The 27,330-nt window shown below is 43.8% G+C and overlaps 1 protein-coding gene across 3 annotated transcripts in view; it reads left to right on the forward strand.

Moving 5' to 3' along the window:
• The window catches only part of Adcy8 (adenylate cyclase 8), a 242,596-nt gene that overhangs the window by 82,330 nt on the left and 132,936 nt on the right, over window positions 1–27,330 (forward strand). For all 3 annotated transcript variants that reach the window (XM_087187765.1, XM_004837939.3, XM_013069604.3), the window contains exons 3-5: window positions 12,438–12,568; window positions 17,206–17,317; window positions 24,845–24,972. In XM_087187765.1, coding sequence (XP_087043891.1) covers window positions 12,438–12,568; window positions 17,206–17,317; window positions 24,845–24,972 — 371 coding nt within the window. The remainder of the gene's footprint in view (window positions 1–12,437; window positions 12,569–17,205; window positions 17,318–24,844; window positions 24,973–27,330) is intronic.

The following is a 27,330-nucleotide window of genomic DNA, read 5'->3' on the forward strand; positions in this document are numbered from 1 at the left end:
AACAAAACCTCTATAAAAGAGTTTGAAATCTGCAAGCCCTAAGCAGGGCTTCAAAGAAAGATTTCCCAGGGAGGGACTGCTTAGCTGTGCCTTCAGTGCCTGATGTTTGCTGAGCTCAACAGACATTCTCCATGCTGCACGTCTGACTAGATCCCTTGCAGGAGAACTCACCGTTTTGCCCAGGGGTCACATTGCCTTTGCTTTATCAATTTATTGCCAAGAAGACTGCCTTTCTTCCTTTTCATTTCAAAACGTGAAAATTGTTGCTGTATCACACCAGGACCTTACCTAAGGTCACCATGGGCTAAGCCTTGGGCAGAGGTATGCATGGCCTGTCTCAAAGGAGGCGCTAGGGCTAGTGTGCACCATGCTGTGTCCTCTTCTCAGACAGTCGCCTGTGCAGTGAGGAGGAACAACTTTTCACTGACGTTGTTTAAAATTGTCAATGAGTGGTAATTTAAAAAAAAAGATATAACAACTTGTGGTCATTTTATTATTACTTAATTGCTCTACAGACAAGGGACCCCTTTATTGCCCACACCCCACCCGATAGAGACCACTGCCCACCTCCTCCCCACTGCCCCAACTCCAGAGAATGCTGCTGCTGCTGCTCACTTTACAAAAACATATCTCAGTGGGTTCTGACAGTTACCCCAGAAGGGAGCTATTGTGATCCATTTACAGATGAAAGAAATGAGGTTTGGAGGTGTTGAGAAAACAAACACAGCTAAAGCAAAAGATCTGAGCTGCCCTCTGTGATGGTGAGGTCTTGGATGGCCTTGAACCTTGGTCCTGTGGCACTAACTGGCCTTCAGCAATGAATGAATGACTACACACAGGAGGAAGGGCTTCCTCCCAGGTTTGCAGTTGGGGGTATCTAGGAACTGTTAATGAAGTGACCTGAGAAACTGCTTTTGAAAAGACACACACACAAAATCCCTGAAATGTGAATTTTGTGTCTCTTCCCTTAGGTTGCACTGTAGATCACAGAATACAGACCACAGTATAATGCAGGCCGTGGCCGACAAGTTGGCTAGTGGGATGAATTAAAATACATCTGAAGGCTACTGCTGTTTACTAAGCACCAACTGTGTACCAGGATCTGTGTAAGGAGATTAGTCATGTAGTCCAAATATCTATCCTGGGAGGCAGATTATGTTTTCCAGTCTTCAGAAGAATAAACTGAGGCTCAAAGGTGTCCTAAGTTATCATAGTCCCAGAGCAATTCAGTGACTGAGCTAGGGCAGGATTCAGCTCACATTTGCCTAACTCTTAAAACTCCTCAGTCTGCATTTATGAGCAGAACCAAATTTCCTGGGGGCTTAGCTCACCACCAGGTGTAAATGGATGTTATCCAATCTTCCAGTCCCCACCTTCTGAATCCGCCTCAGGGTCCCTACAGTAGAAGACACTCGCAGGAGCCAATTTAGTAACTACTTTTGCTCAGCTATGTTCACACTTAGCTTTCAGAAACAGATGTAGGTGGAAAATTCCATAAAAGTCCTTTAAAATAATATAAACTCAACTGCCACAGTCAAGATTTTGGCAACAAAAATTTTGAAGTTAACGTCTTAAAATGAAAACTCACAACTGTCTTTTCACATTTTTTTTTTTTTTTTTTTGGTACCGGGGTTTGAACTCCGGTCCTTGCGCTTGTGCAGCAGGCAGCAAAACCACTGAGCTAAATGCCGGGCCCCTTCACACGTTATGTCTATGAATTTCCCCCTTTATTTTTTGTATAATGTCCTTACTCTAAAAGCTCAATAAGCTTAGCACCAAAATATAATTAGAATTGAAAAACAATGCCTAAAATAGAGCACGCTTGCCTGTGAATTTAACAAGCATTTGGGCTGTGATTATAATGTGCGAGACCCTATTTGATCCTTCTACAAATATTAACTCATTTAAGCCCATACCTCTATGAATCAGATTACCATTATTATCATCTGCAATTTGCAGACAAGAAAACTGACAGAGAGAGGAGAGTGGACTTTCCCAAGTCAGAGCCTCTCTCCAGGCTGTGCCTATGGCTCTCACACCAGGCTGCCTCCCTCTGCAATTGCTTACTGCTACCTCAGCTCCCCTGTTCTGCTCCCTTTTCTCAAAGACAGATCTGGTTGCTGGTGTAGTTCCAGGATGTATCGTTGTTGTCTCTGAACCTCTTCACACATGCATTAGCCACTGTATCATGTGATTCCTGTCATGCCATCATTCCCTCGCTTTTCTGGGACTTTGCGCCCAACCCACCTCTATTTCCCTACAAACATCATCTTTCTTTCCCTTCTTATGTATTCATTTTTTTACATAATATTTAATGACATCAAGTGCACTAACAGGTGAGACTGACAGCTGGATCTGTGAACCACCTCCACAGAGCTTGGCTATAGATGGAATCCAAGTGCTAAACACACACAGGGCTTTCTACCAGCAGGAACCATTCAGTGGTCTCCTCAGCTGCCATGTGGGAGAGGGTCTGGGGGTAATGGGTTAAGCCAATACATCTGCAAAGCCTGAGAATAAGTCAAGCAGAGGTAGGTCAGCAGGGCTTCTCCCACACTGCAGTGGTACAGGGGCCGATTCGGAGAGCTTGGTTTTTTTCACAGGGGCAGAAGGAGCAGGTCTACCTGGTATAAAGAATACAGGGGAACGGTACAGAGGTGACGTCTCCTTACCAGACCAAGTACAGAAGGCAGCCTGTGTTCACCCCAGGATGATGAAAAGAATGCATAACTTACCTAAATAACTGTACGGTTTTAGACACTGAGGTGACGAACCCTTCCTCTAGTGATAAGCACAGCCCAGTTTCTGAGGCCAAACATGCAGATATCTAAAGATCTTCATGGCCACTTGGTCTCTGTTTTTACCCTGAGTCTGGATGACAAATTACACAAAAGCCTGTCTTCCTCTTTTTTAATCACCTCTTCTGACACCAACACAATTGCCTGCCCTGTGTCTGGTTTATCTGTTCACGGTTTTAGCAAGGTTCTGCTACCGAGATTGTCACAGTGCTCATCAAAATACTCCCAGCCTCCTTTGCTGGAGCCCTCTGATTCCGTGAGTATCACCTGTCCTTCCTGACATCCCAGATCTCAGCCCGTGAGTCCCACGGGACCCTGTCGGCCTGGTTCACAGCCATGTTTACAATGTTAAACACACTATCTTGTCTGGAATAGAATCTCAGTAAAATTCTGTTAAATGAATAAATGCATTAAATGCAAGGCACTATAGCATGCCCTCAGTACTTGCCTTGGGCTTGAAACATGCTTCCCTAGATTCTTCATAGGGTTGATTCCTTCAGTTCTCAGCCTCCTTGAGGAATTTTATTGGTCATTCAGTCTCAGCAGCAACTCTTACCAGTTCTCCCCCAACTTCCACCTTCCCCTGTTGGTTACCTCTAGAACATTAATTCTATGAAAGGAACTGGTTGTTTTCTGACGATCTCCATGTCCAGCACTATGTCAGCTACTCACTCACTCACTGACTCAGTAAATATATGATTAAATGTATGAATTAGATCCAAGTTTCAGAGAGAAGAACATGAGTTTAGGTCTTTACAGCACACTCAGCAAATCACATAACTTTGGATTGGCCGACCTAAACATTTTGATACTTAGTATCTTCATATCCAAAACTGGATGAAAACAGCAACTGTAGTTTATGTGAACTTTCCGATTAGACAATGGATATGAAGCTCTTGGCGTGCTACATGGTATGTGATCAGGTTTTTTTTTAAAGGTATGATACAGCCCCTAACGCCATCATCAAAGTCTCCCCAGTGGCTGGACGTTGGCTGAGGTTAGTGCTGCTCCAAAGAGCCTGGGAGTTCTTCCCGATGCCATTCAGAAACACAGCAACTCCATGGGAGCCCAGAAGTACTGCCTGCGTCACCCCAGGGTTGCCTGGCTGCCTTTCTCCTCCCTACTATAATCATTTGCATGAAATAAAGATCCTAAATCCCTCCCTGTTTTCACCTGGACTTCCTCTCTGAATGAACTGCAGCAATTGTTGCCCCTGAAACCATTTCCATGCCATGAATACAGGATGGTATGTGAAAGCAGAGGGGATTTGGACAGGAGCTGCTGAGGGCCTTTGAATCAGCCCAGGGTCTCTTTTCATGCAAATGGAAAAGACAAGGAGGAAAAGATGTGCGAAAACTGAGGGCAAAGGCCAGAGCCAGTCTGGCTCCAGGAGAAATTCTTGTATTTCTCATCGCTAAACCCAGGAAAGCATACATTGTGCCTCAGTGGGAGCTGGCAATTGTATTAAAGGGCAAACTTTCCCATTTTCTTTCAGGTTGTGTTTTCAGGGGATCTGAATGATGTTTCTCAAGCAGTGAACAAATCCAAGGGAAACAAAAGTGTTGAAAATGGGCTTTTATAAGCAGACTCCAGGCAAACTCCCATTGGCTTGCAGAAAATGCTTTACAGAGGGAGGACTTGGGCTGCTTGCCAGCAGCACAAAAGGCTGGAGGCTGGCAAGCCTGGGGGCAGGAAAATTTTGCTATGAAAATTTTATTTTCAAAACCTCCCATGAAAGCATTGATGACCTGACATTTGAGGATTGAATGGATGTTGCCATTTAAAGACTCTATTTAACAAATTTCTTGAGCATTGCACATCAGGGACATTAATGACCACCATGGAGGATGCAGTCATGAACTGGACACAGTCACTGCTATCCACGTGTTAATTTGTTTGTTCAGGACGTACTAACTTAGTATCTGCTACTTTCACGCAATGCGGAAGTCCCTAAGGATCCCAAGGTGAACAGAAGTGCTGTCTTGAAAACACTTATAGTCTTGTTTGGGAAGCAGACACCCAAGCTTGTGCGGTGAGCTTTGAAAGAGGGGAGGTCGAGGAAAGAAGCGTGTGTCAAGAATGCAACTGGAGTCTGAAGGAAGTGAAATCCCCTTGTTGCGCTGTTAGCCAAGAGTGAGAAGGAAGGAGAGTGTGGAAAGAAGTGACCGGGATCTGAAACTGGTTGACAGGTATTAGAAGGAGTTTGCCATTTCTCCTAAGAATAGCCAGGTTTAAATTCAGGAAGTGGTCTGATCAGAACTACGAACCACAGTACCTTCAAATCAGAACCAAGTCAGTAGTCTTCAGGGGACAGCCTGCCTGGAGCTCTCAAAGATGTTAATGACACAGTCACACAGGACCCAGCCTAGCATTTTGCTGGTTCCCACTCATTCACTTGCGGGCTACCGCCCAATCCTAAGTAGTTCACAGGTAGAAGTTCACCTCTCCCTTCTGAATCCTGTGTCTGTGTTCAATTGGTTTTGTGCAGTTGACACACCTTCTTGTATTGGCCCATCCACATTCTGCTCCCACCCTCAGGCAGGACTAAGCTTGCTCTTGGTTGCTTCATTCCTACCTGTGCATAGCTGGTTGTGGAAACCCTCCCTCTCCCTGCAGCCTAAACTTAGACAACAGAGCTTGATTTGCTTAGTGATGATGGTCTAAGGAGGACTAATAAATAGGTGTCATTTTCCTCAGGCTTTTCATTCACCAGGAGTGACTGCAGCGCAGTTTTAAATGCCTGGTCCAGACTCACAGTAAGAGTCCATTGGCAATCTCTGTCTAACAAGAGAAAGGAAGCCGAGCGGCACATCCATGGCAGTCATTTTCAATCTCCACTACAGAGCAAATCTTAACTTCTTCCTCTGGGAAGTCCATTGGGTTGGGCTCAGCGCAGCATCCTCAACAAATCCAGGAAGTCCCCTTAGTATCCCGGGCTGTCTTGCACAGTCCCACGCATACAAGTCTCCAAAGTATTCCCCTATATATATGACCTTTCCCCACCCCACTGCCAGGAACTCAGTCCGCGCTATTCTCTCTCTCCTGGACTAGTACACTAACCACCTACGGGCTTTCACTTTTTCCCTGTCCATACCAACCATTTCATTGAATCTACTCTTTCCTGAATTTCCTTTGGAACAGTGTTGAAAAATGCCAAATCCCATCCTGTCTTGGATCCCAAACAAAACACTTCAGATGCTTATCATTACTCTGATGGTAAAGATCCATCCGGTCCCTGCATGCCTTGTCTCCTCACCACACTCCACCCTGCTTTGCTCTCCTGGGCTCTCTTCACAGTGCTTCACGCTGTGCCTTCTCTTCCAACTGGACCTTGCGCATGCTGTCCCCTCCTCTTGGACTCTGTTCTACACCCACCTGTGCACACAAACACACTCTCGTGCACACACGCACACTTCCACTGACAGCTCCTCTGAGTTACTTCCCTCACTGTGGACTCCAGGGCCTTGAGGATGTGTCCCTCACTGCACTGATTACAGACGTAGCTGTCTAATTATTTCTGAGTGTGGTTGATTTAATGTCTGCCTCTCTCACTGCACTACTCAGACGTGGGGTTCTCCCACTGTACTTCTTCCATACTGCAGACAGACCATATGTACTCTATCTGAAAGTTGTGACAGGATTATGAGTTCTAGTTTTATAGCCACTTTATTTTCTAATGAATTTCACACAGAGATAATTTTTTTTTAAAGGTTAAATGAAGAACCCACAAATTGTGCCTCTACACCCACCCATTTTGCCTTTAATGAAGAAAACCATCAGGATAATTTTGCTGGCCACAGATCTACCTTGTAATCACTAAATCCAAGGTAGATAGAAGGAAGGGGTTAATGAAATCTGTCATAAATCTATTCAAATCGTGTCAATATACATTTTAGTGTACCATAGTATTTTAATAATAAATCATATAAAGCTTTATTTGACAACTCTAAAACATTATATATTCTTACTTAATAACTATTACTTTTAGAAAGGCAAGAGTCAAATAAGTACATTCACTGTAGAAATCATGCATCAAATATGCATTGGAGGCCTAATATGTGCTGAGTCTTTTCTATGTTCTGGAATTATTATGCAGAACTACAGAGACAAAATGATAGTCAGATGTGGTAGGGCCGGCCTGTAATCCCAGCACTCTGGGAGGCTGAGACAGGAGGATGGCAAGTTTAAGCCCAACCTGGGCAACTTTAGCAAGATCCTGTCTCAAAAAAAAAAAAATTAAAAAGCAGCTAGGGGCTGGATATGTAGTTCAGTCTCTGGTACCAAAAGAAACGAGGGCTAGAGGGAAAAGAAAGAGATGTGTACCCTCACAGAGTTTGCATCTAAGTGGAACAGACATTCTTTTTGAAAGACAAATAAAATCTAGTGAAAATTAAATAATGATGAGCATCAAGGAAGAAATAAGTAAAACCTGAAAAGAGCACATGAGGTGGGAAGCACAGGACGTGGCTACTCGGTTCTGAATAGTAAGAGAGGCCTTGATGAACAGGTGATCCTGGCCCAAAGACCTCAAAAGCGAGCTGCATGTATTGTTTTTCATTTATTCAACTAGCAGCAATTATAACTGGGTGTTTTAGTCCCTTGAAATGGCTGTTTCTGCCACCCACATGCTTATAAATCATGATTTATGAATAAACAGACCTGTTCACACATTTCTGTGGGCTCTGTGGAGCTCCGCGGTGCTCCCAGGGGATGCTGTTGCTCTCTGAAGCTCATCCTTTGCTGCCCTTGCAATCCGAGGAAAGGGTTTGGCCCTGCTACCCCTCATGAGCTTTCTGGAGAGGCACCAACGCAGCCTCCCCTGCAAGCAGCTGCAGCTCAGCTCTCGAAAAACAGCAAGGGGCATCTGTGCATCCCTTGGGCTGTTTCTAGTAACTGTATCAGGATTTTCAAGTTCAGGATGGAAAATCCTGGCCCAAAATTTGCTGAGATTCAAAACCCTGTAGGGTAACTAGGGTATCATTATTTGCGGATAATGGTTCTTTACAAGTCCACTTGATCTATTCCAGCATTTCATATTCAGACCAGGGGCTTGTTCATTCATTATTTGTACATGCATTGAAGTCTCTTTATGTAAGGCATCATGCTCAAGCCTTGGATATAAAAAGATAAACTCAAAGAGCTTAGTTTACCAACTGGCACATAGACAGACTAGCACCATGTGGTATAATAATTGCTGTGAGAGAAATCGCACAAAGGGATATGATATCTGAGGGAATGACTAATCCTCTCCACCAAGGAGAGGAGATTTACCCTAAAATGTGAAGCACAGTAGTAGTCCATGTGCTAAGGAGAGGAAACCGCAAGGCAGAAAGGGCACTCCATGCAGAAGCCCCAGCATCACATACCATGGAAACGCACTCATTTCAGCAGGACAAATGCTCCACGACCCATGCGGCACAGAGGACATGGGACAGATGAAACTGTCCGGGATCCTACAGCAATCTGGGGTAGAGGAGAAAACAAGGGGCAGCCAAAGAGTGAAACAAAGCTGCAGTGTCTCCACATAAGACACAACTGTCACATTTCACAGGTTTAATTTCAGACAAATAGTGCTTTTTTTTAAACAAGACCATTTTATTGGTTCTGGGGAAAAATATGTGCTTATTGTAAAAAATAAAAATGGAAACTCTAGAGCCATATGAAGCAAAAAACAAAGGTATCAGGAAATGAATAGCCCAAGACGACACCATTGTTAACACCCTGGTCAACCCCTCTAGACTTGCAACTAGGCACACAGTAGCCAACAGCACATGAACCTGGGCACACATACGCCTTATACTGGGCAGTCCAGTATGGATTTCTTTACACATCAAAATCAAGTTGCACCATTTTATATTTGTATCATAGGACAAACTGCTTTTAATAAACTGCTTCTGTGATGTTTCTTCACATCCAGGGATCCAATGCAGAGTCCCAACATCTCTGTAGCAGCTGAGTTCCATAAAAACAGACACAGCTGGGGCACATCTTTGCAAAAATCCTTAATTTCTCATTAAAATTTTCTTTTACTTTCCAGAATATATGGCCACAAAAGTTTTAGGGAGTCACTTCATATTTACATTGATTTCCTTTAGTATGCTGTTTGATTTTTCTTGTTTGCATTAAGAATTCAATTAACTAATCATTAGGTACCACATGGATGCTTTGTTTAACTATAGACACTTTCATGCTTTTCTAATTTCAATGGTTATTATGTTCTCCACTTTGGAGAATTAGTCTTTAAGCGATTTTTGCAGAAACAGATTCCTTTGGGAAGGTGAAAGGAAGCTTCCAGCAAGCTCTGGAGTCTGACAGACTAGATTCTGGCCTTTCTCTGCTGTATATTTTGGGATGTTATTTTACTTGTCTGAGCTTTAGTTTTCTCATTTATTAGTCTACAATGAGATATCCCTGCCTCAGCATCGTTATGGTGACTGGAGCAGATTATATGTGCTGCTCCCCAAATCACTGGTCATAGCGGGTAAACTCAAAGCCACATAAACAGTGGCCAGTGAGGCTGAATATATAGTCCTGCCGTCCACCAGACTGCTTGACTTCTACCTATACGACGCCCCTGTAAGGTCTTGCCTGTCTTATTCTTGATATTTCTCCTCTGCCTAGAACTGGGAGGGTGCATAGGATATTTTTAATAAATATTTATTAGTTGAGTGAATAAATGAATAGAATAATTAATAAAGAGATGTTTGACACCTCACCCAGCTTTCAGGGACCCTCATTCAGGAATTCCTCCCCCCATCTCCCTCACTGAGTGGGACTCTTTCTTTCTCTGAGGCCTCATTGTACACTTGTAGCCCCATCCTAGGATAGCACCCCTGCTGCCTTAATTTAAACTTATTTTCAAAGAACCTTGGGAATCAGATGACTGGGGATTCGAATACATTTAGCAGGAAGTAGAGGTGGGATAGCAGAAAGAACTTCATTTGGGGAATGTGGATTGACTCTTGCTGTTTATAACCTAGGTGATCAGTATCCTAAAATGCTGTGTTTGGTCTTTTCTGCAAATATGTCTTTTGCAGAATTACGGTAAAGTTTGAAAGTCATGCACCTAGTACCCCATGACAGAAGAAGCTGGCAGTTCTTGGTGCACCCTGGTACCCAAACACCTTAGGAGCTTTTAAAAACTCTGACCATTGGCCCTAAAGTTGGCAATGTTGGGCACAGTACTGTGTCCCAAAAACAGGAAAGCTAACTGATACAACCACTTTTTAATTCTCTGTGTTACTGGCTTCTTACTGTAAGGCCTCCCTTTTGCTGTCATTCCAGTTCATAGACACCATCCCTAATGCAGCACTGGTAAAAGTTTAATTTGCAATTGAACACTTTTACAAACTGACCAAGGGTCGAGGGTGTGATTGAACCCTACATTCCAGCCCCTTCTCCTGCATCACACACAGAGCCCAAAATGGTGCAGACAGAGTCTTAACTACACCTCCCCACAGCGGCACAGCAGCAGTCCGATGAACGGGGCCATAAGCACCTGGGAAATGGACAAACGGCACTAATGACCATGAAAGGGACATGATCCAGGGGCATTTGCAAAAAATGTGCCTCTCAGGCCCTCCATGGGAAAGCTTCCAAGAGAAGAAAAAGTGTCATCATATGACACTCAGTGGGCACTTCATTAATAAAGCCCTTTGCATGAGAGGCAGAATTAAGTAGAAAAGAGAAGACGGAGGAGGGAATAATGCCAGGCCCCTCACATATTTTATTTCATTGAATTTTCACAGTAACCTCATGAAGTAGATGATGTCACTGCTATCTCCCAAAGTAGGGGACTAAGGCACAGAGAAGTGACCCTGTATTTCTGTTAAGTGATGAGGGCAGCACCAAACTCCTCCTTCAGGCTCAAACCCCCGGCTTTTCCCATTCCTTCAAAAATCCTTACGAGCAATAATAAGATAAAGGGTCGCATCCTGATGCACTGCTGTGCAAATCACTTCATCTCTTCTGGACTCGGGCTGTCTATTAAATAACGATGTCTTTGTGCTGACTGTCTCAGTTCGGTGACAAGATGGGTGGTGATGATACCTAAGATCCACACCCTACTATGAGGATCTGAGAAGCCATGGCATTGGAACCATCTGTCTTAGCTTAGTTCGACCCTGTAGCAAATCACATGTCAGAGGCCAGACTCTGGCTTGGTTTCCACAAGACAGGGACTTTCTAAGCTTTAGTTCTTGTTGCTAGTCAACCAGTTACTTCACTTCTACATGGGGCAGTGAGCACGACAGAAAAAATAGTATCCTGTCTCCACCTCCAAGTGTCTCGCTTCCTCTCAGCTCTGACAGAGTTAATACCTCAGAAGCCAGTGTCTCTCCCATGTCCCCCCGCTCCATAGCTGTTGCACTCGCTCCGCATCAACCACACTCAGAACCCAGCCCCAGGGGCACTGCCTCCATCTCCCTTGCCATCTCCATGGCTGCCAGTGCTTCGGTCTTCTCTTCGCCACACCTCAGCAGAACCACTGCAGGAATTCCTCAGCCGGCCTCCGCCTGGACGGCGGCCCCTGTGATAGTCAGCTTTCCCTTCACTATGACAGAATCCCCGGTGCCCACCACTTAAGGGAGGTGAGGTTTATTTTGGCTTACAGTTTTCAGAGGCTTCAGTCCATGGTTGCCAGGCTCCAAGGAAGAAACAGCACGGCAGAAGGGTACGGCAGAGGAGAGCTCCTCAACCCTGGCGGCCAAGGAGCAGCGAGAGAGGGGAGGAGCCTGGGACAGGAAGACGCCCTTCCAGGCCACACCCCCGCGACCCGCCTCTGAGAACCAGGCCGACCTCCCCACAGCACATTCACCTGTGAACTCGCCAGGGGATTCATCCATCAGTGACTATAGCATCACCCTCCCAAAAGCTCCACCCCTGAACACAGGAGACTTTGGGGGGATATTTTATATCTAAACCATAACAGCTCCCTCCACAGACTCCATTATCCAAACCACAGTCAGAGTAAACTTAAAATATAAGTCGGTTTGTGTCATTCTTCTGCTTAGTGCCACCTAATGGCTTCCACTTATAGCTGGGATTAAATGCAAACATTTTATGCTATGAGATCAAGCTACATCTCCATTCTCATCACATCACCACACGCCTCTATTTCGGCATACTGTTGCCCTTTTCTGCCTCCGGACATTCGCACTTGCTATTTCCTTTTCTTGGACTTCTCTTTATCCTATCTCAGTGCTGGTTTATTACAAATTTTCAGGTCCCAATTTAAACATCAATTCCAAGTAAAGATTAGTTTTAATTCTTGATTTGAACCATGCCATAAACTATTGTACTCTTTTATCACACTTTGATCTTGCATGGCACTTATCACATTTTGTCAGTGTGTAGGAGCGGACCTGAATGTGTCATGTTCAGAGTCTCTTTCCCTCATTAGAATATCAGCTCCACAGTAGTAAGAGCCACATTCCTGTAATTCTCCCCAGTATACCCAACACCAAACCACTGCTTGACAAATAATTACTCAGCAGGTACCTGTCCTGGTCACAGAATGGTCTCAGACTAGCATTTCCTCCAGAAGCTCGTCTACGTATTCCATGACTTCTACACTTCACCAACCCTCAGAGTCGCACTGATTGGCCTAACAAGACCATCCCACTGCCTTGCTTCTTCTAGGAGAGGCTCGTGTTGTCTGTGCTCCCCCGGTTTGTTGTCCTGGAAATGATCAACGACATGACCAACGTGGAGGACGAGCACTTGCAGCACCAGTTCCACCGCATCTACATCCATCGCTACGAGAATGTCAGGTGAGGGAGGCTGCCCCATCCCCCGCTGCCCCATGTGTGCCTGGCTGCCCTCATCACACCGCTGTACCTTCCGCCTGCCTGAACGTCAGTGCCTTTCCTCATTTGGTCGATTAATTCATTAACTAGTGATTATTCACCAGGGAGTTCTACATTTCCAAATTAAGGCTAAATAAGAATGTCAGCAAATTAAAACATATTTGCTAGTTGACTCACTGCCTGGGTCCCCTACACTAGGTTTGCCTCCCTCACATTGTTGATGGGCAAAACAAAAGCCTTTTAGATTATGATTGGAAAAATAATCCTAAAATGCAATATGGAGGCTTCAGATGTGATCACATAAATCTCCTCTTTATGGTTCTCATACTCTCTTTAAAACAACACAATGAAAAGACCTTTTCTTTGCAAACATATGATTGGCCATCCATCCACCCATCCATCCACACACCTACTCATTATCTATCCACCACCAACCACCCATCTACCCAGCCATTCAGCCACTCATTCAACCATTCATTCACCCATCTACCCATTTGCCCATCCTTCTGTCCACACACTCAGCCATCCATCCATCCACCCACCCAACTATCCACCCACCCACCCATCCAGCCACATACTCACCCACCCATCTATTAGTCCATCTGATCATCACTGCCCTTTATGTGTCTAGAACTACACTATACTTGGAACATACATGAAATCAAAAGGTGGTCGCCATAGTGAGCTAGACCAGCTTTAGAATCCTAATTATGTCTCATCATTGAGTGTGACCTTGGGCAACTTTCTTACCTGAATCTCAAGATCCTTCTTTGTAAATTAGGTATTTTTACAGCCACCTTGCAAAGTTTTATGTAGATTACATGAGTGAAGATATATACAAAATACAGGTTTAAGCATCTAGAGAGACAGGCATACTAGAGATCATTTCAGACATGTTTCTTAGTTTCAGACAAAAGAATCCAATGATAGCTGATTTTAAAGAAATATATTGATCAGCTATGTGACAGCTCACGGAATAACTTGGGAAGGATGAAGAAGCAGGCTGGGGAAATGGGCTGGAAAGAAGCCAACAAACTACAGAGCCAAACAAATAGCTAAAGCCGTACTAGCACACCGGGCCAGTGAGGCCACTGGGACTCAAAAGTCCATTGCTTGTGTTACCAACCCTTGTCCCCTGGCAGTGTGCCCCCACCACAGCTGTTCCTGCAGAAACTGGGTGTTGCTCACTTGGCCTTAGCCCTACTCATGTTAAAGTCTGGAGCAGAGGTGTCTGACTGGCTGAGCCAGAAGTGCCAGGACAGCTAGGGCCTGGCATTGTAAGTTTATGCAGTATAAATGTGTTTCCCTTCCAGAAAATATCATAAGGTAGAAATTTCCCAAACATCAGCTCTAAACAATGGTAAACTTAACCCCTTCTTTCTTTTCTTCCCAACTTTGGGAGAAGGGAAAGGTAACTCTTATTGGCATCTCTACATATTCTATGTGCAGGGTCACAGACACATGCCTCCAAGCGATGTCCAGCAGACATCATGATTTTGATGCAGCAGCACCTAATTCGGATGCTTGAGTTTTCCAAGCAGTCTTTGGTTAAAAAGTGACTCTGGTAAGAGGTGCACTCCAGAGCCTACAGCAAATAGGAGCTCATCGATACCAATTCCAGAACAGTAGTCCCTGTTAATCAACACAGTATGCAGTTCCATTGCTAAGTAAGCAAAGTGGAGTTCTAGTATTGAATAGGCAAAGACTGACAACTGAACATAAAAAGAGGCAAAGATGGGGAAGGCAGGAGGGAGAAGGTTGTGGAGAGAAGTCTTTCTGGAAGACACGCTCTTCAGGGGCCTCATCTGAGAGAGGATCGGCCAAGTGGAAAAACAAAAACAAAGACGTGAATTCTAAACAAAGGGATCAGCTCAAGTGAGGACTGTAAAGGCATATGCAGGCAGTTAGCTTCCATCCTGCTTTCTGGTGGCACTGCAGCTTCACAAGATCAGGTCAGGTCCAGAGAGAGCAGAAACTGAATGGACCTTTTGGAAGAAAATAGATAAATGCATTATATATAAATACGCAATGTACACGAATTACATAAATACGTATAAATAAAATAATAGATGACACATGAAAGTGCCTGTCACCATGGAGAAAGAGAGAAGAAAAAATAACTACTTAAAAAAATATAAAAGAAACATAAACAAGCCCGCACACCCAAACCATCACACTGGGGAGTCTCAAGTTCAAAACACAGCACTTTTGCTCTGCTGTCTCCCGCTGACCACCTTTGCCCATCTGGCAGTCCAGAACAGCCCCAGGGACTTCTGTCCCTCCAACCACTCCCATATTCCATCAAGACCCTCTTCCAGAAGTTCGCACCACTCTAAATTAAAATTTTAGTTTCCTGCCCTACATTGCCAACGCTCTGAGCGCTGATCACGGTTTCTAGGGAACAAGAATCTGCGCGGGGCCCCTCTCCCCTACCCGGGCTTCTCTGGCTCTGTGGCAAGATCCCCAGGACTCGGGGCTCCCGGGGCTGGGCAAAGGGAGACGAACTTCACCAGGGGCGGAGGGGCCTCTCTCGCCACAGGAGGCTGAGCAGTGCTAAAATAAGACCAGAGACAAGGAAAACAGGCGGAGGGAGATGGTCCTTGGCCGGTGTCTGAGAACAAAGCCAGACCGGCTGCTACGCCCCCTCCCCACCCCCAAAGCAAAGCCACTGCAATGTTTGGAGCATTTTAAAAATTATTCCCGAGGCTGTCACCCTCTTCATGGCAACCCGCCCCCTGCATTCTTTCTCCTTGGTTGCTTTTTTTAGTCTGTGTGTTTGTTTCTTTGATGACCCTCCCCTGAAAAGTATCTCCCTGTACATTTCTGTCCTAATTATATGTCTTAGAATCAGTTGCCTCCTGTAGGTAAAGGGTGTGCTTTATTCCCGTAGACAGGCTAGAAGTTTATGCCCCAAGTCCAGAGAGCTGCTGACCTGGAGCCCTGGGGTAGCAGGATGACCAGTGGGCTCTGCCCCTGCCCTTTGGGTCAGCAAACCTACATTGTGCAGCTGTTCCTCAGACCCTGCTTTTCCACCTCCAAAGTGCACACCAGGAAGCTGGGGCTTTGTGGAAGCAGATGTGATGCTCTGGCCCCATGAGGGGCTTGAGAGCCTGAATTCTTACAATGCCCAAGAGAGGCCAGTGGTGATCATGACCACGCTTTGAAGGAGGACTTAATTCTGAATGTTTCTGTTGACTGAACTCAGAAAGCGAGTCATGAGGCTGACTGTGCTGGCCAGGTGGGATCCACAGGTGACTTTCTTCTTGTTCCTTAGCTGACAGACGGGGCTCACTTAGTCGCAGGTGACTGTGCAACCATCATGGAGAGGTGCCATCATGGAGAGGGCAGGGCCAGGCAGGGGCTAGAGGTGGGGCTGACAACTATGTTTGCAGAAATCTCCATAAAAGTAGTCTTGACATATGAGTAAGACCATAAAAAACAGCTGAGACTTTAATAGGTAGCAAGAAGAAACAAACCTGCGCTGGGGGCAAGTGCAGAGTGTACAAAAACACAGGTGCATAGAGTAGACCTTTAAAGTTTCAGGGAGGATGAAACATGGAAATGATTAAAATTCCAAGTATCCTGTCCTTCCCTTCAGAGCTTTCTGAGATGACGTAGTAAGGTGAGGGAGCAGTCCCCTTCGGTGGACCATGGCAGGTCTGCCACATGTCACCAGCAGGCTGTGGGCAAATCTCCTTGCCTCGCTAAGGCTCGGTTTCCTCAGCTCCAAGCTATCCCTGCCCCATGGACAAATTAATCAAGACAGTGCTGATACAGTGCCAACTGTTTTGTTTTGTTTTGTTTTGTTGCACTAAAGATTGAACTTAGGGCCATCACATTGAGTTATCTCCCCAGTCCTTTTCATTTTTTATTTTGAGACAGGGTCTCCCTAAATTGCCCAGGTAGGACTTGAACTTACAATCCTCCTGCCTCGTCATCCCAGAGTGCTGGGAAGACAGGTGTGTACCAGCACACCTGGCTAATGCTAGGTTTTTAGAAGACTTTGAGACTCCTCCTTCCCTCATACCAAACCATAGCCATAGAGTCAGACCTTGCCTCACTGAAACCCTTAGAAAACATGCAAGTTTTAGATAATCCTTCTGCCTGAAGTCTCCCAGCTTTGCCTTGTCTTATCATGTTTGAGGAATCCAAATTTTATTTGCCTGCCACTGGGGGAGAGTACGTGTCATTAGGCTCCACGTGACAAACTTCTGTGTTCTCCTCCCACCCCTTACATCTGCATTGCTGTTCAATGTGAAAATAGGGAAATAAGTCATAGTTATGTTGCTTTTCTCAACAAGTTGCTCAGTTCAGAGTGACCAGTTCCCTTTGGAGTGGTCTGCGTTAGTTATGCTCCCCAACCCCTGCACAAGACCAAAGGCTTTCTGTGGTCCCTTTGCTCTCCCTGATCTCCAGAGTGGACTCTCCCTGCTGACACACTTGTTAAATGCTGAGACATTGCTCCTGACCTCCCCTGCAGAAAGAACTAAAATCTCAGACTGCAGACAGTTGATTTATTTGGATGGAGTTGATGTGTCTCCTGAATGGATTAAAATATTAATATGCTTTTTTTCGCCCCTGTTCCCTTCCCTGTTGTTTAGTATTCTTTTTGCAGACGTCAAAGGATTTACCAACCTCTCGACGACCTTGTCCGCTCAGGAGCTGGTCAGGATGCTGAACGAGCTCTTTGCCAGATTTGATCGACTGGCCCATGTGAGTTGAATTTAATTCCCTCGGAGTCTTTTGCAGGGACTGCATGTGGAATTAGTGAAGAGAGGACTCAGCCTTAACCATCAACGCCATTTACTGTTTTGCACCCTGTCTGTGGGCATGGATCCCTGACCCTCTCACATTCTGAGGACTGTTGTTAGTTATTTATCAGTCTTGGATGGGAGGTTTGTCAGATTAATTTTCCCAGTTGAGAGACAGCTGGTTGAATGATGGTCAAACCAGCCTTTTCTATCTGCTTTCTACTCCCTTGTTATTATATCCCCTGCACATGGCCAGCTGCCATCCAGCTGCAGCCTGGTACTGGCCCAGCAAGGATGGTTGCCCAAGGTTTCTAGCCAGTCCCACCATCTGCACTGAGTTTGCCTGTTCTCGGGAGTCAGTCATCTGCTGGACCATCCCACCACCATTTTGCTTGACTTAACTTGTGAGCTTCGTTTTTAGCTAACAAGACACCACCTTCATTTTTTAGCTGACTTGATCAGAGCTAAGCTAGAAAACAGACAAAAGGAGATGGACATTTGCTATCAAAGCACACTTTGTAGTTCTGAAGCCACTCAAGTCACAGAGGAATAACACTGTCACACTGGGTTTTAGAGTGGACAGTGGGTTCAAGTAGGAATATAGTGGGCACTGGGTTTAAATAGGGAGGTAGTAGGAATTAAGATTGTATCAAGTAGAAGTCAATTTTAGGTAAGCGTGCTATTTTAAACTTGCCTCACTCCAAGGGAGAGCCATTCATAGGGTGCATGAGAGCGCCTACTAGGTGTTGTGGATGGTACTGTATGTTGGGAATTTGACAATGATGAAAACACACTTCCATTCCTAAAAGTCGGTCTGCTCAGGAGTATGTCAGGAGGTAGTCAGTGCATAGTGTTCTGTATGCTAAAACAGAGTAGAGCCTGAATGATGTGGAAAGCACAAGGGCCACCCACATCCCTTGGCTCAGAGATGACCTATTGGAGAAAGTGATACTTAAGCCGAATCTTCAAAATGAGCTAAACAAATGCAATAGACTACTGTTTCACAATAAAGAGGAATGGTCTGCTGATACCTGCAGCATGAGGGCATCTCAGATGAAATATGCAGCGTAAAAGATATAAGATACAAAAGTAGATATTTTGTGGCTCCATTTATGACATTCTATTATAGGTAAAATTACAGAGGCAGAAGACAGATAAGCAGTTACAAGGAGTTCTAGATGGAGCTGAGTGGATTTATAAGAAAGGAGCACAGTGTGGGGTGATTTGGGGAGTGATATGGATGCTTTATATCTGATTGTGGTGGTTGCATGATGGTACACATTTTTCAAACAAGAAATTTTTATTGTGCATAGCCTATACACTTAGCTATACATCTAGGGAAAGAAATTAGGGAAGGATATCTTGTGCAGAGGGCCAAACAAGATAATGAAAACCTATTCTGTATATGTGAAGAAACCAGAAGATATTTCTATAGGGAACAGAGCATAGTACAAAGGTTAGAGACGAGGTGTCTGCCAAGAACCCTGTAGCACAAGTTGTAGCTGTTGGGCAGTATTAGATATGACCCTGGCGTAGAAAGACAGGAGACAAGAAACAGAGGTCTCTTCTCCACAGGAGGGGTGGGGTTCGCTAAAAGACCAGGTATTTTGGAAAAAGCATGGATAACAGTTCCTTTCAGCATTGCCTCTGATATTTTTTGTGACAGTTTTGTATACATTTATTCCATGTCTTGTTGTGGTTCTGAATATTTTTGCTCAAAGATACAATGACAACCCAAACAAGCCCTTCAATAAAGGGTCAACCAAGTTCAATTTCTGATGTCCCAGTAAATGTCACTGACCCAGAGAAAGAGTCGTGAAGTGAAGTTTAACCCAAGTTATCCCACCAACATTTTTGAGTATTTACTATATGCCAGGCACCATACTGATTCTGGGAAAACAAATCCCATCCCTGTGCTCAGGAAGCTCTTCATCTCCCAAGGGAAAAGAGGCAAGTCTGTAAAAGTTGCAGCAGTGTGGTGCATGCCACCATAAATACAGATGTCCTGATGGACAAAGGAAGGAGCCATCAATGCCTCGGGTGCAACAGCAACCTGGCACCATGAGAGAAGACACGAGCAAGCTGTGTCTTGGAATATAGCAGAAGTCTTCCTGGCATCGGATTAGACAAGAGCCTTTTAGGCTGAGACTTGGTACAAAGACAGGTGAAAGCAGGCCTCTTGTTTGGGGATCTATAAGAAGCTCAAAATTGCTAGAGCATAAAGGGCACCGGAGACTGTGGTGAGCCATGAGCATGAAGAAGGAATGAGGGACAAATCTTGCAGGGCAGGGTAGGCTTTGCTCTGCAGCCTGAGCTTTTCGCCCTGGTGAGCCTCTTGGTGCTGCGGGAGAGGAAACAAAGTGGGAGTGCGCATCTGGCCAAGTAGCAATGGATGCAAGAAGCCAAAGGCTGTCATCTCAGGCATGAATCAAACTAAAAGATTTTAAGGGAAAAATGAATATCCACTTAAGCATAGATATGATGGAGTAGACTCATTATTGATTTTGATAAGAATATGAAACATTCATGAACTACCTGGTGGACATGCTGCCCTGTGCTGAATGCTTTTCCTGGATCCCCTCATTTTGTCCTTGCAGTAACCTACAAGGCAAGCTTTTTGTTGTTCCCATTTTACAGAATGAATGACTGGGGCTCAAAGAAATAATAAAGCAGCCCAGAACCGTTAGTAGGTGATGTATTTGTGATACCAACCCAGGCCAGCAGAGGGCAGGCGTTTGCTCCTAACCCTTCTCCAGGCTGCAGGCTAGGAGACAGCAGAGAGGCATTGCTGAGGAGCAGAACAGCTCGAAGGGCAGACTGAAGTATGGGCTGGACTTGTGCCTTGGCAAGATTATTTCTCTAAGTCTCTGTTTCCTATTCTTCCTGGGTTGTGGGGTGCTGGAGTCTCCTTCTAGAGATAGTTTCTGGGTTTGTTCTGTCCTGAGCAAGGAATTGGTCGAGACAAGCATAAACAGTAGCAAGGTTGTGCATTTATTAAAGGTGGGATGAGAAACAGGCTTTGCAGAGAAACTTGGGGCCAAGTAAAAGTAGGAAAAAACATACACCCTACAGCATGAGGGTGGACCACTGTGAACACAGCAGCAAGAGCTCTGGGGCGACTGTCCTTTTTGTATCTCCCGCTCCTGAGGCTGGAGTAAGGTCTCGGCCATCCCATAAGAAACCCGCTGGAATTCTCACATGCAGTCCACATGCAGGGCTTTGGAAACTCTTTTGGGCCTGTGTCCTGGACTTGTGTAATGGTATCATGGGTTATGCCTACTTTCCCACCTGGTCTTAGCTACACCCTAGCCTCCTGCCTCACTATCAGAATTGAAATGAAGGATAAATTAAACAATACATGTGGAGTATCTCAGCACAGGCTAACTGCTCATTTACTGGAAGTCACTCCCAGTGCTTCCTCTTTCTCTTGCCCATACTGCTACCCAAAACGCCTCAGTGCCCACGTGGGCAAGTCTGAGAAATGCTGAGAATGGAAACAATTCTACCCCCTTTGGAATGAGAAAGCCTACTTAACTCCCTCTGTTCCTGATCAAGTCACTTCATCAACTGGATTGTATGCTCTGCTTTTGTATAAAAGGGGAATTGGACTTGATTTTTCTATTATTTTTTTAGAACACCAAAATTCTGTAGCTCTACAATGCTCCCTAGTTGCCCTATCCTTATACTCTGCTCAGCACAGAGCATTTCTTGTGCTTGTTAGTGCCCTTGGAAAACTGGTTACTCTAGTTATTTTATCTCTTTTTAACAAAGGAGTCCTCACCTATTCCATCCTCATGCAAATTACTACATAAATAGTAAAGGACTTAAAGCAAAGAATGTATTAATTGTTCTACTATTGGCATCATTATATCCTACATCTCTTAAATATCTGTCAAAACAGCCTCAATTTTTAGCAACAAGGAGCAAACACTATGGCGAGTTAATGGACAAATTAACAAGTTTTCAATATATGAACAGAAATATTTCATGACATATTGTTGCATGAAAAACCTTCCTTCTGATCTATAAGTGTGGTATGATAAACTTATGGCTAAAGGGGAGGAAAGATAGTACATGTGTGTGACCATGTGAGTGTGAATTCCCACAGCCTCTGGGGAGGGATAGGACACTAGGCTTGCAGGTCCTGTGTCCAATGGGTTTTTATCCAAGGGCCCTTTAACCCTATCTGCAGTTTAAATTTTACTAGGACAGTGAAATCATGTGTTACTTGTGCAATTACAATTACATAAAAATACTATAAGATGTGTTATGAGTTTTAACATAATACTTGAAAGTACATTAGTGACCCTAATGTTTTTGCTTTTAAAAGTATTTTCTGTTTGCATTTTTTACCAGTTTCTTGTTTATTACATAAATACTTATATATATGGTTCATTATATAAAATTCAAACATTACAGATGTATATAACAGAAACCATACATCCCTGTACTTCTAAACACCTCCCCAAAATTTAGCCATCTTTGATAACTTGGTGTTTAACTCCCTGTTTTACTTATTATTTATATATGTGGTTTAATAAATTCCTTGGATTTTTCCAAGATTTTTATTATATCAAAGCCATCAAGATGATAGGAAAAGGATTGTAATAAAACTAACTTGATAAAGTTTGCAAGAAGACCTTCACTCTATTTTTCTTTTTGAACATAGTTTCCCAAAGCAACCTGGCTTTCTTAATAAGGACTTTTCAAAGCAGTTTCTGGTAGAAAAACGTTGCTTGGAAAATTCGGTTAAGTCCTCTGACAGCTCATAAGATGTGAAAAGAAAAATATGTCTGCCAATTGATAACCCTTGACAGATAAAAAGCTAAGTCTTTCTCATAAATACATACATATATATATGTATATATATATACATATAAATATGTGGATATTTCCATCTCTGTAGTCATATATATTATACATATAGTATGTACTACATGCATTTTATGTGGTGTACAAAATATATGATATACATACATGCATATTTATACATGTGGATAGATAGATAATGGATGGATGGATGGATCCAATTTATTTGGGGCCCATAGATTTTCAAGGAGGCTACCAGATTTGCCTTTTATTTATAAGAAAAGATGCACCCTAGACATGAACATCTTCACATCATTATTCAGTGCCTACCACAGATGGGTGATAAATCATTTTACACAATTTTCTTTCAAAACCCATGAAAGAGGCGAACAGCCATTCTGGATTTTGCCATAATTCTTGCAGTTCTGCAGAGAAAGATATTCAAACAGGCATGGATTTGAGTTCCACTTTTGCCTCTAGCTTGCTGTGACCTTCACCTCCATAGGCTTATAGTTCCCCATCTGTACACGGCACAAGATGCAGGAGGTGGTTGTGAAGACAGGCAAAATAAATGTAATGCCTTTCACACATAGCCCGGAACATGGTATGAACCCAGTATTAGTTCCTTTCCCCACTTGGATTTTTCCAAAATGTTTTCACATCAGTTTTCCTGGAAAGTCACTTAGTCCTGGTGATGACTTTGAGCCAGCCCATCTGCAGCACAGGAAGTTTCTATACATCTCACCCTGGGATTTTCACAGCCATAAAACAGCGTGATATCCACTTGTCCTGCATTGTTCAAGGCTTTATTGTGAGGCTTGAAGAGAAAAGATAAGGAGAAGGCTACTTCTAGGTGTCAGCTGTCATTGTCATTGCTAAGTGACAGCCACACTTTGTCCGTTGTGCACTAAGAACAAGGTGGATTATTTTGGCACTTGTCACATGGGGGAATTGAAACTCACACGTCAGTGGCTTTAGGGGCTCTACAAGGTCAAATAGCTGGTAAATTTGAGTAGAATATAGATGTCTGACTTTTATACGAAAGCATTTTTGCTAAAACTTTTTCCCTCATTCCTTCCCTTAGTCACCAGGGAGGCAGAGCTATGCACCTGACTTTCACAGCCCCAGGCTCCCCTCAGCTCCAGTCACTTATACCAGGCTCTGCACCAAAAGGCCATTCACAGATGACGTCCCCAACCTCTTCCTTCTGCCCTCTGGGTTCCTACCCTCAAATGTCAGAATAAGGAATTAGAACATCGACTAACTTTAGGAAATGATAGGGGAAATGTAGTGAATTTTCTAAAATTAAATTTATTTAGGTAGAGAGTTTTCTTTCTGCTAAGAATATCTTTCTACTTTTTTACTGTTATTAAGAAAGTCTCTGCTTTTATAAAGTGATGGAGCTGGCAGATAGTGTTTGTATTATTGGCTTTTTGGTGTTTGTTGATAGATTTTCTTCATAGTTCTTTGGCAATTTTTTTTAGAAAATTATATCTTATGACAGTCCCTCCGGCCCCTGATTTTTTCCTTAATAATGATCCTGTGGACTCTAAAATCTTGACTTCAAAATCTTGACTGACACCACCACTGGACAAGGTATTCTCTACGTTTTGTCCTAGCCGTAATACTCTAGAGGTCATAGAAAGAACAACTGATGGCTTTGTGCTTCTGTTATTAATCAGAGCTCATCATCAGTGCTTTTGAAAAATTAGCTGCACTGAAGTAGCCAGGAGACAAGAACCCCATGCTCTTGAAAACAATCCTGGGTGACTCTGCGTGCTATCAGCATCCTGAAGAGTGTATCTGAGCCCATTTGGGTAGGCTGGCAAAGTTCCTGACGTTCCTGAGCCAGACAGAGAAGAACCAAAGCTAGCTCTGATGCTTTCCACTGTATGATATTTATTCTTTTTCCTGGGACAGTGGTTTTATCCATTTGTCACCCTAACTCCCAATGAGATTAAGAAATCGACACAGTGGTTTATTGCTTGCTCCTTCAAAGATGCCAACGGAGCCTTCTTCTCAGTAGGCCCCTTTCTATTAACAACTCCCCTTCTCCCACTCTGGGATCCTGCTTTCTCAAGGAGATGCCCTACCCATGGAGCTACAGAGTCAGATCCTGCCCAGGACTTCAGATGGAGAAGGTCTCTCCATGGCCACCCAGTCCCAACCACAACTAACACTAACTGTATTAGTTAGTTTTCCTCATTATAACAAAATACCTGACACAATTAGTTTATAAGGAGAGAAAAGGTTTATTTTGGCTCACAGTGTTGGAGGTTCAGACCATCATTGGTTAGCCCCTTTGCTTTTTGGCCCAGGGCAAGGCAGCACATCAAGGCAGGGCGTGTGTGGTAAAGCAAGCTGCTCCCCTCATAGACACTTGGAAAGAGAAAAAGGAGGGTGTGGGTCCCACTGTCCCCTAAAGGCACACAATCTGATGGCTGAAGACTTCCCACTTGGCCCTACCTCTTAAAGTTTTCTCCATGTCCCAAGATTAAGCTGTGGATTAAACCTTTAACACATAGGTGGCTGGAGGACGCTTCATATGCAAATCATAGCAGTAGTCCGAGTACATAAAGTAGGTTCTCCTGACCAAGGTACAGACCAGCTGACCCTGCTTGCATCTTTTCCTGGGATTTCTGAAGAACTTATCCTCCTGTTCTTCCACTGTTTCTTCCAGGAGCATCATTGCCTTCGCATTAAAATCCTAGGGGACTGTTACTACTGTGTTTCTGGACTTCCTGAGCCCCGGCAGGACCATGCTCACTGCTGCGTTGAAATGGGCCTCAGCATGATCAAAACCATCAGGTAGTTTGTGATGTCCTCCGTGTCGCCTGGGGCCTCAAATGTGCATGACAAGAAAGACACATAACCTCTATCCTTGTGGTGTTTGTGGTATATGGTAAAAAGCAGACCCCTTTAACTGATTTCACAAAAACAATGTGCCTATTAGTTCTCCCACATAAACAAACTGACATGTTAGCTTCATTATTTTCTAATTACACTTCATTTTCAGTTAATTGTGGCATGAGTTTGTACTACAGATGTCTTTGTGGGGATACAGTAAAAAACAAGTTGGGCATATTCCTCACCTTCAGAGGAGGTACAGTATAGAAGAAGAGATGAATAATGCATAGACCATTTCAAAGAAGCACAGTAAGCTCTGTGATTAATAGAATCCATGTGATTGTGGAGAGTCGAGGAGGAACAACTAATTCAATCTGGTACACTGCAGAAGGCTTCCAGGGTAGAAATGTCTAAGCTGTTTTCCCGAAATATGAGGAGGCATCAGCAGGATCTGGGAAGTAGAGTGGAGAGCTTTGTAGAGAAGATAGACATGTACAGAAATCAGGATTTGCTACAATGGCAGCTAGTGAAGCCTAGGGTGGACCCGGTGGTGAAGACAGACTATAGGCTGGGCCTTCCCAGCTGTGTTAAAGGGTTGCAGTTTATCTTAAGGCCAACAGGAAACCATCAAAAGGCTTTTTGGGTGTGCTTCAAATGCTTTTGACTTTAGTTAGCACACTGGGCAAGTGGGGCTTAATCAAAGGAGTTACTCAAGTTGAGCACCCTGGAACTATACCGTGTATGGTTTTAGAACACAAACTCAGTGTTATCAGAAATCCTCTCAAGATTCCAAAATAGTTGCAGAGACTGCAAATGTTGCATCCTCACACAACCATGGCAAAGACAGTAGTAATGAGATGGTGTGTGGACAGAAATCCCTTTATTCTGATACATGTGTGTGCATGTGTGTTTGTGTGTTATCAGTACTTGCATGAAAACCAAAAAAAATAAAAACAACTCCTACTTAATTTGTCCATGGTACACACCATATGCATTTTGGAAGCTCTTCTCATGAGCCAGATATATAGCCAACCTTGAAAAATACTGCATGTAGAGCAAGAGTTCTTCAAGGTGGAGTTAAAGCACCGGAGGCAAACATCAGAGTTTAGATGCTTTCTCCATATGTCACTTCCCAGCTTGGAATTTCTTATTTCAGAGTCCCACTTGCATTATAGTGAAAGATTTCCATAGTCAACTTTATTTTACCAAAGGAAATTGAGTAGAGAAACTCATATTCTCCCAGAAGCTAGTCTAAAAATCCCCTGAGGAAAGACCATCTTTGGAAATAATGCATTGTTGAGCTTCTGGTAATGAGTATTTGACCTCAAAGCAAAAGTAGAGTGGCAAAGATGGTCACACTTGGCAGTTTTTTCAAGTAGAGTGCTACAGCACTTTTATGTCACTCGCCTCCACACAAGGAAGGTGTGTAGCTGGTGGAACACACTGTCTTGCAATAAAGGAACAACAGGCACCTGGAACACCCTGCTTGTGTGCACAGTGAGGTCATCAGTCAGGAGGGACCATGACTTGGGTGTCTTACAGCCAAAATCTGGATTCTTTCCTTGTCTGAGAAGGATCATGTTTATATTCCTTCATTCAAAAGAGAAGGGATTTGATGATCAGGATCTAAAAACACTCTGATATAAGTCAGAATATTTATTTGGCAAAGCTTCCCTGTCCTGTCTTAGCCCATTGCCCTAGCTCTAGGCTGGCTGCTCAATGATGGACGTATACCGAAAAGAATACTACAGAAAAATTCTCCCTGCATCTGAGACCCTATGAAAGCTATCATTATCGTTCTAATGAGAGGAAGAGAGACTATGATGCTTCTAGTCTTTTCAATACCTTTCCATCAGCAGAAATTATATACTCATAGTGATATGTTGGCCTTTACAATATCTTTAGAAAATTACACCATTGTTATTGTCCTTTAATCTTATTTGTCCTCATGGGAAATAAAAATATTCAAATAGGAATTTCACATTTCTCATACCCCATTTATGGAATTTCTCTAGAAGTTTCCCATAAAGCCACAAAGAGGATTCAGGAAGTGAGCAGGTCAGATGAGACGTTATGATACTTTGCCATGAGATGCATGATAGAAACTCAGCATTTCAGGATCTCTGAAACCAAGTGTGCTGATGGGAATAGAGGCTACAAATGTCCACTCTCCTGGCTCCTGTAGAGATGCAGAAGTTCATTCCCTTAAAGACTTTGGAGAGAGGAACCTACACATTACAATTCAAAGTTCCATTTTGATCAGCATTTAGTAAATGGAAAAGGTTGTAGATGATTCTTATTTATTCATTTGGACACTGT

This window comes from Heterocephalus glaber, unplaced genomic scaffold (genome assembly GCF_053883595.1).
Source record: "Heterocephalus glaber isolate CG9 unplaced genomic scaffold, H.glaber_assembly_v1.0 deba00000281, whole genome shotgun sequence".
Lineage (NCBI taxonomy): Eukaryota > Metazoa > Chordata > Mammalia > Rodentia > Bathyergidae > Heterocephalus > Heterocephalus glaber.